Here is a 21,253-nt window from a genome sequence, read left to right as displayed (position 1 = left end):
CCCTCCCAGAGTTCAATTCATACTTTGATAGCGCCACGGAAAAGCCTAACAATAATTATAATTCTTGCAGTAGTTAGACATTGTCTCCTTTTCTCTGCCAAGCTCAGACTGGAAAACTCCAGGCCTCACCACAATCACTGCTACTAAATCACAGCAGGGAAAACAAAACAGAACATACATTTCTCCTCATTTGCAATGCCTCCAGCATATCTACCTTGAGTCTGCTGGGAAACTTGTATTGGGCTGCATCTAGTCTTTTGGTTATGGAAGGTCCTGACTTGGGAAAAGCAAGCCCAAAGGAATTGATTTTTGGTTGCTTTAATGTGGGCATGAAGAGATCTTCTCGACTCGGCCTAGGTCAAGGATGGTTCATGGAACTCCCAGGGACTGCACAGACTCCTCAAAGGTCTGGTGGGTTTCCAGTCACAACCAGTTAAACACTTTGGGTAATCATGGGAGGGAAGTGCCCCCAAACTGCCTTCCCTGCATGGAGTAGAGAGGAAGCTTGCAAGACATGCAGAGGGAGCAAGCCACTTGCCCACTAGCTTCATGTCTAATGAAGACCTCATTCTAGTGGGGTGTCAGGCTTGGCTCAGACAAGCAGAGGATCCACAGCCTTTGACTTTATTGTTCCTAAGGAAGTTTATCTACAGAAGAAGGGCTTTACTCAATTGAGAGTTATCAATAATCTTTCTCTAGGCCTTGAAGACCAAAAAGGACTATTAAGGACACATTGGCTGAGCTGAATGGAAAAGCTTCACCCACCGTGAGGCCGCCTGGTGCTACACAAAAGTGAAAGCAAGAGAAGCCGTCCTCCTCCATGCAGGGGTTAGTATTTTAAATGCATCTCCATTAATTTCTTCCCATCGGGAGATTAAACGCTTCCCTGCGGGCAGCGGGGGAGAATGAGAGCTGGTTCAATGCCTCCTCTTCTGAAGTGGCTTAGTGATGTCAGTGTTCATCCCCAGCACCACGCTTGTCCCATCTCTGGCAAGGCAGCGTGGTGCATAGGGTGTCAGCCAAGCTGGCCGGCCATACGGGCTGAACCCCAGCGCCATATCTGGGGAGGAAGACGAAGATCGAGACAAGCGGGTGAATCATGCTCTTGTCACTTGGGGAGAGGAGATGAATGAGCCTACACTGCCAATGTGAAGGACATTTTCCTGCTGTCATCACAGCAATGGGGAGAACAGACGGTGAATAATATGGACTGCAGCCACTCAGCATGGCCCCTTGGCGCTTCCACTTTGCCGGGCTTCTCCATGGCGAAGTCTGCTTGCGGGGAAATGTTCCCAAGGATCCTGCGTGCAGACGTAGTCTCTGTTCACCCACTCAAGCACCTACATGGCCTTTACCCATATGCTGCCTGGTGCTTCCAGGAGAAGAGGAGTAGTTCCCCCATCACTTCCCAGACATCATCCCCTGCTGCTCATGTGCCAACAGACACAGGAGAGCTCTGGGTACCAGCCAGACAGCTGTCCCTGCTTGCCAGGGATCTATGGACCCTCCTGAATGGGGGTCAGATTCATCAGGAAGAGCAAGGACTATAAACATGAGCCTAAGCAAGAAAATGAGGCCAATGTGGCACTAGCCAGATATGCAAAGCTGTGTCCTCTCCTATGGGCAAGTGCTCACTCATGTCTCTCCACTTATTTATCAGCTCTGGCAGTCACAGAAAGCACGTTCCCCCTGAGCACCCAGCCCTTTCCAGCTAAATGGACACTGCTGAATTGGAGGGGGGCTCCAGATATTCCCAGCACGGCTTTGGTGGTACCTCACCAATGCCAGTCCATCCCGCTCCCCCCCATCCAGTCTCACTGGAAAAAAAAAAAAGGCAAACAATAGCCACCAGGATGGGAGAGTATCCAAAAAACCCTTAAGAAGTAAATTTCCCCTAAAGGAACCCTTCACATACAGTCTTGCACACAAGAGAAAGGAAAGCTAATGACACAGCCAAGGTCTCAAAGGAACAAGTAGGTCATTTGAGGCGTGAAGTCAAAGTCTCCATTAACTTTAGGACATGTCTGAAAAGTGATTAGTCTTTCATTCCTTGCAGAAAAGCCTATACAGCCCAATGCATCAAGTGCTGCTCTTTCAGGACATCAGTCCTTTTTCTTGGTGGTGCCTTCACTAACTGCAAAGCCTCACGGTTAGAGTGATGGGATGGAGGATCAGAGGAGGCATTTCACTGCATGCTTTAGCTGCTGTCTGTGGATGGGGCCAAACTGCAACAAATGTTGGTTTAAGGAACATTTAAAGGCTGCCTCTAATGCACTTGCCACAAGCCTTCAGCTCCCATTTATCATCTGTCCCTGATTCTACAACTTGCCTAAAACTCAATTATCTTTTATTTTTTTCTCAAGACACCCTTTTCAAGACTTTTGGTTTTTTTTACCATTGATATCTTAGTGTATCCCCTTGCATTTTTTTTCCTCTCACTTCTTGAGAAACTAAATGCCACAAAGAAACCATTAGAGCTCCTCAGTCATCTGATCTTGGCAGGAGATCCTTCTGACAAACCACAAAACAAGGTGTGAGTCCGATGCATGATCCCGAGCTAAGATCTCTCTCTGGGAGAGATGAGGGTCTGGGGAAGGGTACCAGCACCCACATGAGATATCCCACAGCACCGTGCCAAACCAGGCCAGAGAGGAGGAGCTGACTGCAGCAATGCAAGCTCTGCACCCTCCGCCACAGCACAGCCAGGCTGGGAGGACCCAACACTGTCCTTTCCCCTTGTCCACCCAAGTGCAGCAGAGCCAGAAATAGCCAGAGACGAGGTGAGCATCCCTGGCTCACCCATGCACGAGCAGGAGGAAAGCGGACCATGAGAGCAATCTTGTCCTACTGCGCATCGCGGCTTAGCTACCATCAGAGACTGTTCTGCAGCAGACAGTAGCATCACTGCAGAATGGAAGAGCAGAAACACACACCTTCCATGAAAAAAAAAAAATCATTGAGCTATAATCCTGCTTTTGGTTTGTTCTTTCATCAAAAAAATTGGTTTGGATAAAATAAAAATGCATTAATCCTGTTCGTGCTACACTCGAACCAGACCCACAGGGGCACTTAAATCACTCAGAACACACTATATCACATTTAGGTACTGATGCTCCTGAAGGAATCAGTAAACATTGAAATGCCTTTAAAGATCTGATTTTTGGTACTTACAGGCCTAAGCTAACAATCAGGACCCCAAATATTTGGTAAACAAATATAACGGTGAAACACTGCTGTGAGAGCTTACTAAACTCATGACAGCAGGGAGATGCAACAGGTGAACAGCAGGAACCTTGACAGCCATAAGATGGTCACGACATCTTAAGCATGGGTCTTGCAACAGTTACAGGCACAGACAGGAGCAGAACAGCCAAGAGGAAGATCCTGCTGCAGGGAAGGGAAGAACGAGCAAAAATCAGGGTGGAGCATAGCATTGTTGGGCAAAATCTGCAGGAAAGGTAAAGACAGCAATGACAGGATCACAGACTACAAAATCCCCTCGAGTGCCTTTGGATCAAGTGAACCTTCTTTAGAAAGGGCTTGATCTGCAATCCAGGAAACTACCAAGTACGTGTAGCCCTGATTTCCCTTCACACTGAAAAGATGTATAAAAACCAAACCAAAATTAAGCAAATGCTATCTTCACTTGGAATAATTCATGAGTGCAAATTACAGGAAGAAAGGTTAAACCGCATCAACCAACTAAACATGAAAACTTAGAAAAACAGCTGCAGAGGGTCACAGTGCCCCCTCACTTGGGGGCACTCCATCTCCGGTCCAAGGCTGCCACACGCACCAGCACATCCTACCATCTCTTCTGCTGACTCTGACAGCAAATTCCCTTGAAGCACGTTGCGAGCCCGGGATTTTAAGCAGCCAGGAGACAACAGCAGCCAAAAACACTGGTGTGAGCTCATAGCTGCTGCAAGGAGCATAATTAACATGGGCTTTCATCACCTCACTACTCTCTATAGCAAATACTCCTTACAAGGAGGGTTGAATTTGGAGTGCCCACATCAGACCACTCAACATCTGCACAGGGGACCCTGTGGGACCCTCACCTGGACCCTCGCCTGGTGCATCGAGCAAAACAATGGGGAAGCACCCTTTTGCGGAGCTGCTTTGACTGCAGGTCTCCGGGTGCGGGGACTTATTTGGGGCTGCAGCATGGCCCCACAGCCCCTTTCCCACTGTGTAACTGCACACTTTGGGGGAGCAAAGGGGCTGATGTGGGTGAGGCACATGGAGGGCAGAGGAAGCAGCGCTGTGCTGAAACAGCATGAAATCCAGGCCAGGCAGCAGCGGGTGCTGATTGTGGATGGGATACTGTGTGTGGTAGATTTAACCTGCCTGGAGTTGCATATATGGGTTTCATGCAAAGGAGCTGGAATAGCCTATTAACCCTCCCTCCATCAGTATTTTGGGCACAGAGAAAGAAGCAAAGGGCCCTCATTTCTCTTAAGGAATTTTTCAGACCAGGGATGCTCTCGGACTTTTCAGAGGAAAGTGCATCTACTGCACATCCCTGGGCAGTGGTGCCCATGGACTGCTCCAGCTGAAGCTGGGAAAAAGAAATCCTGGTGAGAAAGGAGATTTCTTCCCAAAAATGGACTCATTGCTGTCCTCCAGGTGCCAACTCTTAGAGCAAATTCTTTCAATCTCACACAGCATCTTTAAGAAATGATAAATTGCACTGGCTCAGAGGAAACTGTCTGCTCCCTGATAATAAATGAGCTGTTAGCAGAGGTAGCAGACTCCCAGATCCATTTGTGATCCAAAGGGCTTACAGCTGCTTCCCGTTTTCGCAATGCCAAAACCACAGAACACGCAGACAGCAAGGGACAGGAAGGCAGCCTCCTGCGCCTGTCTGCTTGCTGCGCTCCCCTGGCTAAAGGGAGACTGCCAAGCGCGATCTCCTTTTGATGGAGCCTTTTTTTAATGTAAATTTGCTGTTCTTGAAAGTGAATAATTCGCTGCATTGGCTGCAGGCTAGGATAGCCAGGAAAAACACTGCAAATCTCACCCCTGCATGCAACGCATCTGCAGCACCTCTTGCAGCTCTGGACACGAACCATCCTACAGCACGAGTGCCCGTAGTCCTACAGCCAGGCACCTCATTCCTCCAGCTGCAGCCCCCCCCCAGCTCGATTAACGCAGACAGCGCTGAGACAAACACACCTTCGCCAAAGGCTCCCGCAGTCCCACCAGAGGATGCTGCTGTACCTCCGTCATCTTGACCCCGATTCCCTCCACCCCCAGCCTCCATGACACTGCTCTATATTTCACTGCACAGCCCTGGGAGCCAAGGGGGATGATTTTTTTTTTTTTTTTTAATTTTGTTTTCCAAGTTGTCCTGCTTAAGTTGCTAGTTTGGGTTTACACTTTTACTTTCCTTCCAGAGACAGGCGTGAAACAGGAAACCTGAATGCACATGGCTATCACACTCCTCTGAGATTGCTGTCAAATGGCAATCAGAATCCAGGACCAGAGCAGGGTGGGATTCAGGGTCTCCCTAGGATTTTCAGGCATGTTTTGGGTCTGATTTGGCTCAGCTGCTAAAGGATGCTACTTTAGAAATTACTTTTTTGGGGGCCAAACAGCAATTATTTTTTTTAAAAAAAGCTCACAAGATTGTTCCAGTACCACGCAGGGCTTAGCTGTGCTCTTCCCATTAGAGCTAGTGAGGATTGCTCAGTCAAATCCCTGGGTGCTATTTTGAAAATGCTACAGTTAGCATCCAAAGGCATTCCTCCCGTGATGATACCAACTCTATGATCCCCCGGAGCCTACTCCTAGGGAAAGGCAGTATAAGCCAGGAGCATATCACCAGAGAAGAGGGAAAAAGAGATCTGCTTAAAGTAAAGACAGCAAAAGCAAATCCAGGCATCGTTGTTAGAGCACTGCAAACACTACTGCCAGCAGCGAGCCCATGAAAAGTGAGAAACAGAAGAGGCTAAGAGGATGAGAGCACGTCTCATGACAACGGCAGGTCCCTGCCCTTGAGGGGCCACTGCAGTACTGTACCAAAATACAGAAGGTGAATCTGAGAAGAGCAGTTTCTACGCCATGAACATATGTTTCCTTCACTTCTTAGCAATACATCAGAATAGCACAACCGCGAACTGCCTGTTTGCAATGTGATGCCCGCTTTTATGAAAGCCTTTACAGGCTGCTCCCAGGCAGAGAGCAGGAAAATGTTTGGTACCGCTGAGGTATCACCTTCAGCAGAGTATTGAGGAATTAGCAGAAGGACATAATACTGCAGACACTTTGGGCAGGATTCATCTCACCTGCCTCTCAAGGTCTCACGGAAAGCTGTCTAAGCCCAGTTTGTCACCTTGGCTTCCCGCATCAACAAGGGAGACCTCTGGAGGGTCATTCCTCCTGTACTAAGAAGGGGGTCTAAAACAGTTCAAAAGCATTGCTCACTGGAGAGCGCTCTGATGATTACAGAGATAACCTTGATGAATAGCTTAGATGAGGGCAACTAATCCTTAGCCAGAAAAGTCAGAGGGGACAAATTCCCTTCTTCACGCTTTAAAGACTTAGGACATGCTGCTTAAGGACACTGCTAAGACATGTAAGCAGTGACACGGCACGAGGACCCTGGGTCAGGCTTGGGCTTGGTTCTTCCCCTCTCTTCCTCTGTCCCTCCACAGACATCTGGCAAAGCAGAACTGACCTGATAAGCATGCAATTCTGTTGCTTTACAAGCAACCTCTGCAGAGGAAGGAAAAGTTCAATCAGGAGACAGTGCATCCAGCATTTGTACTGAGGGCACGTGTAAGGACTTCACTTGAGAACAAGCTTTGATGGGCTAAAGCTTCCCAAGCAAAGAAGAGAAGTTTGGGAATGGCGTCTTAACTGACAGCTGCTATCTGAGATGCTGTGTGATGGTTTTCCCACTTCAGCGTGACTGCTAAGCCTCACTAAAACTGTGACGATGCTTGAATGAGAGTTTTCTCTTTGACAGAGCAAGCCTGTACCCCAAACTAGTGCTAGTTACTCCAGAACAAGAGGTGATATGGGCTTTTTGGGGAAGGGCTCGTCTCTGAAGGTGTGTGGTTGCTCTGGGAGCAAGGGTGGAAATGCAGGAGCTATCTTGCCTCCTACCTGGGGACTGCACGGTGAACTCACTGCCCCCTAATTATTAGCACATAAACATGGGCATGTCTGTGAACACGAAGGGGTGGTTTTCTAGTCTGTGGGTGACTGCAAATGGCCGATCTCCTGCAAGCCCTGGGACCGCGTGGGGCTCTGTGGGTTCAGGAGAGGTGCTGGTATCTGCTCCCCCCTAGGTCTCTGCTGAGTCTGGCACACGAGGCTGCTAAGGTGGAGGATGTTATGATATAGATGACTCAATGTTAGAAATCTGCCTAACTTCATCCACACATTTCTTGTGGGTTCCCAAACAAGTGGTGACTCTTAACGCCTGTCAGCCTAGGCTAATCCAGGTCCCAGCCTCCAGTGAGGCTCTGCTCTCCCCAAAACCCCTCCCTTTGCTGTCCCCACAGGAGAGGATCACGGGGACTCCCAGATTACCATCCCCACACCTCAAAGCTGCAGGTAGTGGGTTTTGGTTGGCATAGCCATAACGAGCTGAGCAAGAAAAGACCCCAGAACCAGGACAGGCTGGAAGACTGAATTAATTCTGATTAAATCTGTGAAACACACGCAGCTCTGCCTTTGCTCAGGACGAACTAGGGACAGCTGCTGTGCCCGACTGTTTTTCTGGGACAGTGAACTGGAAACGGCATCGCTGCATGGGCTGCGCCGCAGCTCGCTTCCTCGTCCTTGCCTGCAACAACAACGTCCCCTCGGCCCCTTCCCCCACTGCAGCCGTATGTGGTTTGGCTTTCTATTACTTCCTTTGGTAGTTCATTAAAGACATTAATCACCTTCTGCACAAAGATATTTCTCCTGAACTCCCTGCAGGCCAGGCCTCTTTCTCAGCTGCGGCTCCACTGGCTGCTTCAGCCCTTTGCAGACACAGTGCTGGCGGCCCAGACCTGCCCCCATTTCCCCACTGATCTGGGTCCCTGCTGGACACCGATCGGGTGGTCACCCCCAAGACTCCCCTGCCACATGTGCTCTGACAAGAGCCTCCTTTCCCGCTAACCTTCACGCCACCATGGTCTACATCTCAGCATTTGTCGTCTCCCTTTTCCCTGACCAAACGGTCCCATCTCAGGGCCAACACATGGCCACCCACTCACGTGCATCATGCAATAAGCCATATATAAATGGCACATGCTCACCATGCAATAAGGATGCAAGGTGTCCTGCTGCACAAGGCTGCGGGGAAAGCACAGTGGCATGTTGGGACTGTCGCAGCAGCAAGAGGGCTGCAGGCGGTGTTAAACACGCTGGCAGTTTGCAATAACCACCCCATGCAGGGGATTCCCTGCCCTAAGCACCAAGGTTTGGCTCTGCGGCAGTTGCAGCAAGGAAGAAAGAGGCCAGGAGTGAGCTGAGCCTCGGTGCTGGCCAGATGGGAGACACCAGCAGGCTCCAGCTCATATTTGGGCAGAAGGAGACAGAGCCCTCAGAAAGCAAAACTTCCCCCAGCTTAGCTAAGGGCTGGAAAGAGAAACAAGGGACAACTCCAGCTATGGAATGTCCACAGTCCCTCTGGAGCTGCTGCCTGTCCCCTATCCCATGACAGGTCTCCAAGTGCTGCTCCTGACCCAGCGTTTCTCCATCCTCCATCCCTGTGTGCTCTCTGTTGGACTTCGCTCGCCCATGCTTTCCCCACGAGCTCCCGTGCTTGGTGGTAATTTTGTCTGCTTTCACCTGCCAGAATAGCAACACTGTCCTCTTTCTCATAGATGGTGCTGAATGGGGTGTGGGTGCTGCGTGGAAGGAAAGCTAACAAGGCTCGGAGCTCTCAGGGGATGTTGGCAGGCCAGTGGGAGAAAAACCACATCTGAATCAGTGTAGTCACTGATGTCTTCTGCTCGTTGAAGCTTACCGCTAGCAAAGATCAAAGCAAAATGTTTGGGAGAGTGGGGAGGTGAGAAATAGCCCTCCCTTTCATGTGAGATCCTTCCACGCTGCATCCAGATTACCTACAGCAGCTTCTGTATCTTTCCTCCGACCCTCCAGCCCTCAACCTTTCATCTCCCTCCCACTTCATCTCTATTAGCATAGTTACAAGACCACGCTTATTAAATCAAAGCCAGAACTCCTATAGCATATAGAGAGACGCAGACACATATGCTATATCCACACAAGAATCCTGCCATCAGTTGTACGTTACATCTCAATCTTAGACATCAGTTGTTTTCTTTTGCACTCCTCCACTCTGTCAAAAACAAATAAAATCAAAGAATGAAAAGACCCTCTTGAAGAAGCCAAGATATGGCAATTTGTAGCTGTTACTCGCCTCTTCATTGCCTCTGACTGCTCCTTCCTCAAGGGATCAATCAGTCCTACGATGCATAAGCACATCTCCTCCTGAACTGCAACCCTGGACGAGGGTTGGCAAGGGTGTGGTTTGCAGAGAATAGGGAAAATAACTGATATGCATTAATAAAAAGTATAACATTGCTGGCGGTTTTTTTTTCTTTTGTGCTGTGGTGTGATTTTTTTTTTTTTTTTTAAGAATGCCCCAGAGGGAACAAGTGGGTCTGGCTGCTAAAGGGCAGCATGAGAAAATCAACTAGAGACTCGTTACTGTGTAAGCTAATGAGCGATCAGTTCAGCAGGTGAGCAGAGAACAGTTTCTGCCAGATAGCATGCTGTTATTATTGTAATCATTCGGTATTATTTTGAAATGTTTTTTTTTTCTGGGATCATGGTGGATTGCTAAGGGCTCAGTTCATCCCTTCTTCTGCATCTTGCCTAATACCTGGCTTACTCAGGAGTCCATGTAACCTCCCAAAGGACATCCCATGCTCTACCAGACCGCACTTTTCACTGGGAAAAACATTACCCTGTTTCTGTTCTACACAACTAAAGGCAGAGAAGTAAAAACCCATCTCTCTTTAAAGGAACGCAATTGAAATAAATACATCTTTGTCTTCAGACTTGCGTTAATACCGCACCCCGGAGAATTTGGATCTGCAGAATATTAAAGTCTCCCTGACTTATTGCCTCTTTAAGGAGCATGTTGGTTTTGTGTTTGCTCTGAACTCCACATGTTACTGAAGCTAACTGGGACTGTTTCCATTTCTACTGGCAGAGAGGTGTTGCCTTTGGGGCCCTAACCCTATTAAGGGAAATGTAAACGTTTATATATCTAAAATTCCCACTAGAGTTTTGGAAAGGAACAGTGTGCTTCCCCACGCTGCCTTCCTTGCAGCCACATCAAGATTTCCACTCTCACCTTGCTAATATGCCAAAAAATAAAGCCTGTGTGTTTCTGGCTTAGTAGGATCCCTATTCACATGAAAAAGCTTTATTTTTAGAGAAGAAAGAATAAGCTGTGAGTGAAAACTGTGACTGTCACACAATGGACAGGTCTGGCCTCTGCTGCTCACTGTTTCTCAAATCCCTTCTCTGCCTGCTGCAGAGCCCAAATTTTACTTCTTCACTCTCTTTTTTGCTTGTCACCAATGAGTATTTGGGATCCTTTCCAAATAAGCAGATAGATTTGCAGGTGTGAAATTCCCTTTATTCATCCTCTGATTTTTCCTAATTGCGTCATATCAGCTTTTCTCCCCAGGCACCACTCCCTCAGCCCAGGATAAAAAATTAAATACATAAAAACAGTTATGCAAAGAATAAGTGCCCCCATGCCCTTAGGAGAGAAATGGACACACAGGACTGGGGGAAACCCGTTCCCGATACCTGACGTGCGCTGCCAGCCTCTCGGCAGGGCTGCCTTCGCCAAATGACAGTGGAGCCCCATCAACGTCCCCGCTGATGATATTGGCCCACCTTCACCCAAGGCTCTACGTGCTGAGATCCATGAAGGCAGACAGACAGCCCGCCCTGTCCTGGCAGCCGTAGCTGAGGAAATGGCTTGGCACTTGTCTTTTAAATGCTTTTCCTTCTTGGGGAAAGCATATGGGACAAGCTCCCACCTTCTTCAGCGGCGGATGCGACTGCTGAGCACCCATTGCCCACCCCAGATCTCCTGCAGAGACCTTGGACGCAGGAGGCTGGTGTCACCCCCAGGACCCGCTCTCTTCTGTTTGGCAGGATTTCACCCATCAGCACCCTACTTAGGGCTGGACCTGACTCTGTAAGGTGCTGGCATCTCACTAAACAAACATGTAATTACAGCCCATCCCTGCCAGAAACTGAGCATCCTTAATCTCAATTTGATCGAACGTGAATTGATGCTCTGTGATTCATCTGCCTGCATCACATCTTTTCCTATTACAAAATCTAAGGAGATGTCTTTCCTTTTAGTACCTATGTTGTATTAATCAGGCTGCATCTGATCATTACACCCATGTCTCTGTTGGCTTAACTCACATTAAATAGTCATAGCTAGCATCCTGAGCTCTGCAGGGGAAAAAAGAAATCCCAAAGCATTTACATGAGATTTCTGACACTGCGAAAATAAATACAAGTCTACCAACACCGCAAAAATTACATACTATTACAGGGCTGGGCTTATTTAGATTGTGGAAGTTTAATTATAAAAATTGCACTTTAATTGATTGTTGCTGGAATAATTACAGTAACACCTTTCCAAGAAATGGCGACCATCCTGTTTGTCAACAAAGAAGCTTCCTTTAAATTCAACATGCAATAATTGTTTAATTAAGCCAAATTTAGATCCTCGTTTGAGAACATTCAAATGTTTGCCTATTCCTTCCTGTCTCTGAGAGATAATTTAAGACATAAAAAGCAATCTCCAGAAATGCTCTATCTATATACGTAAGTATCCAAGAAGAAGAAGAAAAAGAAACACTTCATTTTATAGCTGATCTGGATCTAAGCTTGCTGCTATTGATAAGAACATAAACAGAGAGTGAGTGATCGCTACAAATCCCTCTCTAATTGGTGCTGGGAGGCCTTCATAAAATACGAACAGACTCCAAACTACATGTTCATTTTCTAATATGCAGAACAGGTTCAACTGTTGATACTCTAGCAGCACCCACAGCCCATACTCAGCATGAGGACCCCACAGTAACTGTAGCTGTGCACACATGGAAGGAGAGGGATAAATAATTGATTGGTTTTCAGCCTTTTTACAAGTTTTTTTGCAGCTGTCGTGTGCAGACCTCTGTGTTCAGGTGGGCAGGTCCTGAACGTCCCTTCTCAGTAGCCCAGCACCTAAGCACACACGCAAGCTCATCGCTGCCCCAGCTAAGCTATAGGGCTCAGTGCTGAACAGAGGTTTTTTTAGTCGCTGATCATCCCTGCAAAGTGGCCTGAGATTTACCAAGCTAGTGACTCACCTTCTGCGAGCACCGCTCAACAGGGCATGTCCCCCAGGTCACTGCCAGGGGAATGTGTTGCTGAGCCATCGTCTTCCCCAGGCAGCGAGAGCAACCACCACCGCCTGCCTGATGCTGCTGGGGCTCACCTGGGGATTCCGGCCAGAGGCCGAAAGCAGGAGTCTCTGCACCGCAAATTAAATACAGCTAAGGAGCTGCGGCTGAAGCAACTCGTATCCCCCGAGGAGCTGGGCTACGCACAGGGTGGCGATGTGCATTATGTGTGCACGAATGGAGGCTGAGACAAAGAATAAGAGAAAACTATTCCCAGCACTGGTTGTCTCAAGCAAGCAGCCTCTCATCCCTTTGCTGCCAAAAGAACATGGTGCTCGTGCTCACTGCGGACCTCCCAGGCATAGGAATTTACAGCTCTCTCCAAAGCTTCAGCCCTCCCGTGCCCTTCCGTCTGGCACAGAGCACCCCTCTTCCCGCACCTCTCAGCTCTGACCTGCAGCATGCCCTGCCATGTTAGGTCCGCCCTGAGTGCAGTCAGCCACAGCAAAAGAGTTTGTTAGCAACCGTGTTGAGGCTGTAAAGCTCTTTTCCAAACATGGCTGAAGACAGAACCTGTGAACATGTCTTTAAAGCTGATCGGAAGGCTTTTGCTCTGCAATGTCACTAGGCAAACCTTTCAGCTACACCACACCATCATTTTACCCTTTATAGTCACCTGGCACTGCTATATACTTCTGCTGAAGGAAGGACTCTAAATCCACCTTCCCCCTAAAAAATTGCCTTGGGCTTCAAACAAACAGCACAAAAATATAAAGTCTCTTAATTTTTAGTTAAGAACCCTCAAAGAGGCAGGTGTGTATTTTCATACTGGTAAGCCACACCATGCACCCAGCTGCAAACATAGAGCCTGTTCATTACCATCTATTCTGTGGGACGGAGTGAATTCAGGAAGATATTTCAGTTATTGAAATGTGCCCATGTTTCAGTGATGCAACAACATTAGCATCAACCACACACATGAAATACGAGGTTACCGCACGTTGTATCTACCACCTATTTTTGCTTTCTTAATGCTTACGGTTTGCTTAAAATCATAAGCTACTGATGTTTTATGCATAGGAACCACAGGACCCGTAGGTGGACGCTGCCCCACAGAGAGGTACTCACAATCACTGTGTAACGATAAAAAGTCCACAACTGGAAGCATCAGAAATACGAAAGTTATTGCTGGGCTGTCGCCGTGACAGCCCAGCAACAACAGCAGCCTCCTGATATTTTACAGATTTATCACTTTCATGGATATTATTGTTACCAATTTACGATCATCACTAGCACATCATTAACAACTCCCTATCACTGTCACCTGTGCACAAATGGGTGCATCTCATACTGTAAATTCACCCACTGTCACACCAAAGCTTGCTCATCCTAACTGGTAAACAGATATATGTCAGGCAGAGATAGACAGCGTCACAGTTGATGCTGAGATACATTTTGCATACGATCTCCTTAGACAGCGTGCTGTCATTTTGCTGCAGTTCATTCTGCCACTTCAGCATCGCCCCACAAGCTGCCCAACAAGGTTTTTTTTGCTTCTGCTGTCACCACTGATTCTTAATATATATTCTGTATTTTGAATGGTGCTGCTTCAGGCACTTGCCATAAGGACTACATTTAGCACACGAGGCTGGATCCTAGCAAGAGGACTTGCCATGGGGCTGGGACCTACTAGTCTTCCTCAGATGTCCTGCTGGAGACCCTGATACGTGGAGACCCTCTGGGTGCTGGAGAACCTGGACCCGGCACCACGTTTACAGGATCCAAACACCCTTGACTTAACCCTCAGAGAAACAGGTAATACCAATGACAAGGAAACACTGTGTTCTCTATCTCCATGGGAACAAAACCTGGTACTTTTAACTGGTAGCATGGCCAGTCTTTTCTCAGAAGATAAGGACCACTGCGTGGGCAGGGTTTTTATTCTCTGTAAACAAACAGATCTTTCTGCTGATATCTAGTCTTGGCAACGGGGAAGGGAATTTGCTGGAAGATGAGGAAGGAGCTAATTCCTAGCAAAAGTTTCACTCCAGCCCTAGAGTACTAAAACCAGGTCTCCCAACAGTCTGGGGTTTTTTGGGTTGGGTTTTTTTTTCTCCAGGGCACATGGAATAACACCTTCTTTTGTGCTTACAAAACAAATGCTGCCTTCCGTAGTCTGGAAGAACTTAGGAAGTTTTTAATTATAAGAAAAGAAAAATGAGGACAAGTGAAGTTGGACAGTGCGGAGTGCTCTGCTGGTCTGATCTAGGACAATGTGCCCTACATAGAGCTCAAATATAACATCCTTTGGGAGGCTGTCTTGCTTCCATTCAGCTTTTGTGAGACCACCCCCGCCTACGTGGTACTAATGACAGATTTCTGAAGCATAACTAGTATCATGGTCTTGCTATCAACATTAATGCTGTAAACAAAATCATTAGTGGCAGGCGTAGAGAGGGAGGGAAAACTATGTGCAGATGGAGAATTTATTCTAGTGATATTCTTGCAGTTTCTGCTTTCTTCCTGCTATCAGCACTGAAATAGCTCATCCCCAGCCACAGTCAGCAACTCTACCCCAGGTGGGTGACGCTTTCCTGTGATAGATACAAGGTCTGTCTTTCTTCTTCTATTTGCCTAGATTTCCTGCCAAGGAAGTGCCATCGGATTGAGCTGAAATAGTTGCTCTTCCTTGATGGAAACCATGTAGTTGGCAAACAGAGGGATATTAATAAAGGCAGAAAATCTTTAGATGTGTCATTAGACACTCCAGTGAAAGTGTGGTCAAATTATTACTTCTCTCTCCTATATCATACTGGCCAGGAAATTCCTGCAATCTCATATTTGCAAACCCTCCAACAGAAAAAAAATCACAACTTTTTTTTTTTTCCTTCAAAGAGCCTTATTAATTCTCCTCCTGTACCTTCCTGGGTTCTTTCTGCAGGAAAGCATTTTTCCCTTCTGTGTATTTCTTAGCAGAGAGAACAGTTTGTGTCCACCTCTACCCCACTCTCCACATGACTAAACTGCAGAGAGGATGTTTCAGTGAATCAAAGGGATACTACGGACATGAGCTAACAAAAATCCAACAGGCTCTGCAAAAGGGAAGGGTTCCTCTAGCCCCTCCTGACAGTCCTCACACACACACACAGGCTCAGAGACTGAAAGCAGTGTCTGACACAAGGTTGAACCGAGAAATTCTTTGTGCATCGCATCCCGGTGGTGCGAGCCCCTTGAGCACAGCACCACACCGCTCGCTCCAAGGGAAGCAAATGCTGCAACAGCCCCTAATGCAACCACAGGGCTGTGTTATGGTTTTTTGTTTTCCTCTGGTTCCCTCCTGGTCATATTTGTTGCTGCTAATCTTGGCGTTACCTGGCAAGTCAGTTTTTTCTTTTCCCAACTATATCTTACCACAAGAACAGCACAGCTAATGTGCTTTAGCAGGGTGCTGATACACCCTGGGATGGACTCTGCAGTACAAATTCAGTCTTTAATACTTGTTTTTAGAGCCAATGATTTTGCTGGTTCTTGAAATTAGAACTCTCTTACCTCTCTGCCATTATTAGGCCTGCCCCTTATTGTGGATCTGGACTCCACTTGCACCAAGCTGCTGTTTTCTGCTAGGTCTTTCTTAAATTACAAGGACAGATGGCTAAACCGGGGCTGAAGAAGAAGTCGTTCACACTAAACAGAGACTTCTGTGCACCCCGTGGGTGGAAAGGGGTGTCTTTGTTGTACATCACGGCTATAGCAAATATGGGAATGAAACCTCAACATAATGAGTCTGGCAGAGGTTAGAGAAACAAAGGGAAATTAATTGTTGGGGGGTTTATACCGCTTTGGAAGCAATGTAAGTGAAAATGCAAGACATGCTGAATAACTGCAGCACTACCTCACCCCTATGTCTTAGCACAAACCAAAATGATTCAGAAATCCTTTGCCCGTGTGTTTGGGGTCTTCTTGCAGGGACCCTAAAGGCGAGTTGCACATTTGGAGCAAGATGTCCCATATTTCAGACACAAAAAAAACCCCAGTCAGGAATTAAAAAAAAAAAAAAAGTAAGAGAAAGCACGGCAAACGCTGCTACTTACAGGTGTATGTCATTTCAAAGCTGTCGCTAATGTTCACAATGTCGATCTGGGGAAGGAGCTTAGGGGGTTCCGTAAGCTGAGACAACGCAAACCTAAAAGCCGCATGTTCCTGGGACTGCTGATTAGGAAATAACCCCCCTAGGGAGAAAAACAGAACAACAAGAAGAAAGGTCTTAAGCACACCCGTATTAGCAACCTCTTCTGTCCAAAATATTCCTGAGTGCAGAGGCTACAGCTCCCCAGCCCAGGGATTGCCTCTACACTCGGAAACCCTCCAGCACGCAAGACCCAGGGGGTTTCGTGCCCGCTGCGGACAGGCTGGGAGCAGAAAAACTTTCCAGACCACGCATTATGTAATGCCTGGATCACATATAGGAGCCCTGATGCATCCCTGGGCCGGGCAGCCTGCGGGGTCAGGATGAACCACAGGGTTTGGCTCGACGTCCTCACCCCCCATAACTTTAAGGAAGAGCAATGGAAGCGCTGTCAATGTTACCCTTATAAAGGAGGAATGAGAGTTGTCCTTCCTCCTCCCCTCACTAGTAATTAGGTTCAGTTTAAACCCTGCTGACTAAGAGGAGGGAGTTGCTCCGGAAGGGGTGCAGGGGTTCCCCCACACTATGGGACTCCAGGGTACGGGGCAGGCTGGCTGAGCCTGGCCTGACAGGCGCAGCGCTGGGTGGATGGGGACAGGGCTGCGAGAGCCAGAGCGACGTGGGACCCATGGCCGAACAACTGCTGCTACTGTAAGTTTGCTGCATGGAAACCCCCTAAATTTAACAGGTGACAGTGGCCAAACTCAAATAGCACAGGAAATCAAAAGCTTGACCCTCAAAGGGATCGATCTGAGCAGAAGCAGAGACAAGCCCAGAACCACAGGATGATATAAATAGGATAGGAACTGGGACCAGGCTGGACCCAGGCTCAGAGCCTTTCTCTCCCCATGGACCTGGAAAAAAGTGCTGCGATAACCCGGCCCTAGGAAAAGTTTCCTGCTGCTCCCCCAGCAGGAAACTTGGCTTGCGGCAGATCCCTTCACAGCCTGCAGAAAGATGCTATTAAATTCAGACTGTCTTGTAATCTATATACATTTAAAGGGAGCACTGTTATTGGCATTTTACAAGTAGGGAAACAAAGCACTTAGCAACAAGGTAGAATTAAAATAAAGAAGCAGAAAATAGCAGTGCCCACCCTCCAGGGCAGATGGCTTGGGGAAGAAACAAATGTGCAAGGACCTGCTCTCAACGGCACTTTGCACATCTTTAGTAAAGAGGGCATCTCCTCGTTGTGTGGAAAGGGCTATTTGTGCATGAATATCCCCCCCTCCCCCGTTCTTCCCACTCCCCATCCTTAATCGTGGGCGTCAGAGGAATAAGATGCTAGTAGCCGAGCAAACACATTAAGCTACTATATGTGTTTGTTGAAAGGGAAAAAATCTGGGATGTTGCACAAATTTGGGGTAAAGGGGAGGAAGGAAGGGAGGGAGACAGGGATGCAACATCAACAGCAATAAAAGCACCGATTGTGCAGCTGGACTCAGGCAGGAGTTGCCTGAACTTGGTGGATTAGCAATTGATTGGCATTGTAAAGAGAAGGGAGGCGGGAAAGAAAACCGGCATGCAAGGGAAGAGAATTTGGGGCTAGGTTACAAACCATCATGGATAAAGATCAACGGGAGGGGGGTAATAAGAAACCTGGGGAGGGAGGGAGAGGAGCACTGAGAAGTTACAGGAAGGGAGAAAGGAATCAAACAGGCACTGCTGGTGCGCAGGGGAAGCAAGTAGCAAGAAATGAAAAGAGACTTCAAGGCAAAATCTTCCTCCAATAGCTCTGCCCTTATTCTTTAGCAACAACAACAGAGAGCGCCTGTTTGTTACCTCTCGTCCCAGTTACCTACAGATGACAGCATCCTCACAAAAATATATAATGCAACCGCTGATTTTGCAAATACAGCAACGCACAATGGCAGCCCAGGCATTTCTCAGAGCAAGAAACAGATGTTTTTTTCGTGCTTCCTCCATTTCAGAGGCACTTTTCTCCCCCTGTGTTAGTGTGTGTGCAGGCATTTATTCCCAATCTTCCCCTCCCCCAAAGCCAAATTGATACATCTCTGCTCTTGCAAAGCTGGTACCAACACACAAATGCATCCCTCGCGGTTCACCCCCTCGCTCTCCCTCACACACACACACGCATTTTGCCTTTGCAAGCGAACGAACGGGTCAGTTTTCCCCCACCGCCCCCTCTCCACCCCTACCCACTTGCCGGGAAACGTCGTTCCCAAACGGCCCCGAGCTCTGCACTCACCTATCTGGATATTGTTGGGGAAATTGGCCCCTAACACCGCCCCTAGGAAACTGGTGCAGAAGAAGGCAAAAATGTGCTGCATATTCCCTTTTGCATTGGCGAAAAAGAAGCCCAGTTCCAAGCATAGATTTGATTTTTCCCCCGCTCTGCTCTCTTTAGCTGCCTCTCTCGCCTCCCCTCCGCTGCGCCTTCAGGGTTGCGCGTCTCCCTCGCTCGGAATCCAGCGCTGAGACTGCTGCTTAACACCGCCTGGCAGCAGGATTAACTGAGCCCCGTGAGAAAGAAAGAGAGCCCGCTCCTCATCCACATCCCTCCCCCGCCACACACAACACACACACGCACACGCACAAACCGGGCGCTTCCACCCAGCTCATTCGCCTTCTCCCACTTGGAGCTCAACAGCTGGGTACCGCATCCCCCCCTCGCCCCGGCTTATTCCCCCCGGGGGTCCTGGCTGGAGTCCCTAAGGGTAATTCCCACCTACCCCTAAATTCCTGGCTTTCCCCCTCAACTTCTCTTGGCAGGAGCCAGGAGGAACCTGTAAATCAGTAGGTGGCAAACTCTTCTAGAGAAAGGGCTTAAACTGCTCTGCCTCCGATCCATCGCTTCCCAACCTGGGCTCTCACCCCTGGGTCCAGGAGTTGAACAGATCAGCCTCTACAGCCCGGCTCATTAGGATAACAAAGAGGGTCCTATCCTGCAAACGTGCCTTGGAAGGAAGGATTTCAGAGCAACAGACAACAGAGATCCCGAAGGAGGAAAAAATGAACCCCCCCACCATCACCTTTCTCGTTGATTTTTCCTGCCCACCGTTAACCTATGAGGCATTTCACCCCTGTGCTTGATGTGGAGGAATCTGTGCTCACCAGCACCATCAGATAGGGCAGGCTTCTGAAATTAGGGGGCTATTTTAGCCTGGATCATTACAGGAGCTGTTCTGTGGCAGTTCTAGTGAGGCTGGAGCTTATTTGACCATAAGCAGCTTTGCTCAAAAACAAAAGGGGAAAAAAAACCATCAGTAAAAGTAACAACAATAAAAAACAGCTCCTAGGCACAACTTGGGATTTAGAAATACTTGAGGAAGAACTGCTGTGAACGCAAAGCCATAGCCATCTCAGAAAGGAGAGAAAATTCACCCGTTCTCCTTCTGAAACACAAAGTCCCAAACCAAACTTGGGGGCTCTTGTGCCTGAATACCCAAGTCCGAGCACAGAGATTCTGCCCTTACCATTTGCAGCCTGAATACACACAAGGGGTAAACAGCAGAGAGGAAACAGAAAGAAAAAAGGATGTTGGGGCAGAGTTAGAAATAGGACTCAGATGCCCCCTGTCCTGCTTTGGTGTAGGGTGCCTTGCCCTGGTCCCCGCTCCCCATCTCCAAAAGCATGTGGTTAAATTGGAAGAGCGTCAAAGAGTGGTGATCAATGTTCAAAGGTCAGGAATTGCTCCCACATAAGGAACGGTTGGACAGACGAGAACACTGCAGACTGGGATAACCAAAATGGGATGTGACCAAAACCTACAAAATCTGCAGTAGCACAGAGACATTCCCTGTTGGCCACAGGGCCCAGGTGTGACATAACTTTATGGTGCAGGGACAACACTACTCTTCATATCTTCACGCCTTTTATGAACAGACTGGTCTTGAAAACAGAGGTAGTAGCATCTTTTTATTGGCAGGTCCTCTACTTCCTCTGAAAGAGATTTACTACAGGTTTGTTTCCCCATACAGCCCTTTCTGCCAGCTGCAACAGAGTCCTTGGGTAGAGCAGCATCATATGAGGTCATGCACCATCTCCACAGCCAAACACGACAATGACTGGAAAATCATCTCTCATGTGGCTAACGGGCACAGGCTCTGCATAAATGAGAACGGACCATGATCCTTGCGCAGGCCTTCACTTCATCTCTGCGAATAAGAGTTTGGAATCTTTAACCTCTTCCTAGACAGTTTTATGGATTTCACTGTGACTTCTGGGATGACAAAATGCTTAAACACCCACATAAATACCAGAGTAGGTATAGGGTCTCAGCACCTTACTCTAATACCTTGCATCAGCGAGGAGTTGCACTGATGCCTGCAACTTTGTGGCCTCTTACAAGGACAGTATGTACAGTTACACTGCAAAAAAACAGCGCCCAGAAGACTTGCATCTTCCTTATGGCAAGCAATAAAACATCCTTCTAGGATGGATTCCTTTTCTCCCCAAGCCACCCTTGATCAGGGCAATGACTCTCAGTGCCAGAGACTGCAGGTTCATTAGAGCAATCGTTCGGGCATTTAGGAGTCAGTTACAGGTGGCCAAGGGATGCTCTTACCCTGTCTCACTGCCTAGGTGATCGGCATCCCAGAGTCATATTGAAACATAACAAATTTACATCTGCTGTTGATAGGTAGCACCTTCATCAGACTTCCATCTCACTCCTTGTATAATTTAAGCAATACTGATTTGAGGCTAAAATAAC

At 47.9% G+C, this 21,253-nt stretch overlaps 1 protein-coding gene across 4 annotated transcripts in view; it reads right to left on the bottom strand.

Annotated features, from left to right (window-relative positions):
* The window catches only part of GRIA1 (glutamate ionotropic receptor AMPA type subunit 1), a 131,372-nt gene extending 112,503 nt beyond the window's left edge, over positions 1–18,869 (bottom strand). For all 4 annotated transcript variants that reach the window (XM_075509399.1, XM_075509400.1, XM_075509401.1 and 1 more), the window contains exons 1-2: positions 18,788–18,869; positions 16,484–16,621 (exon numbers count right to left, since the gene is read on the bottom strand). In XM_075509399.1, coding sequence (XP_075365514.1) covers positions 16,484–16,621; positions 18,788–18,869 — 220 coding nt within the window. The remainder of the gene's footprint in view (positions 1–16,483; positions 16,622–18,787) is intronic.
* Between the last annotated feature and the right edge of the window lie 2,384 nt (positions 18,870–21,253).

The sequence above is a fragment of the Mycteria americana genome, chromosome 8, assembly GCF_035582795.1.
Source record: "Mycteria americana isolate JAX WOST 10 ecotype Jacksonville Zoo and Gardens chromosome 8, USCA_MyAme_1.0, whole genome shotgun sequence".
Taxonomy (NCBI): domain Eukaryota; kingdom Metazoa; phylum Chordata; class Aves; order Ciconiiformes; family Ciconiidae; genus Mycteria; species Mycteria americana.
The sequence above is the reverse complement of the archived record's forward strand: the minus strand, read 5'-3'. Positions and strand labels throughout refer to the sequence as shown.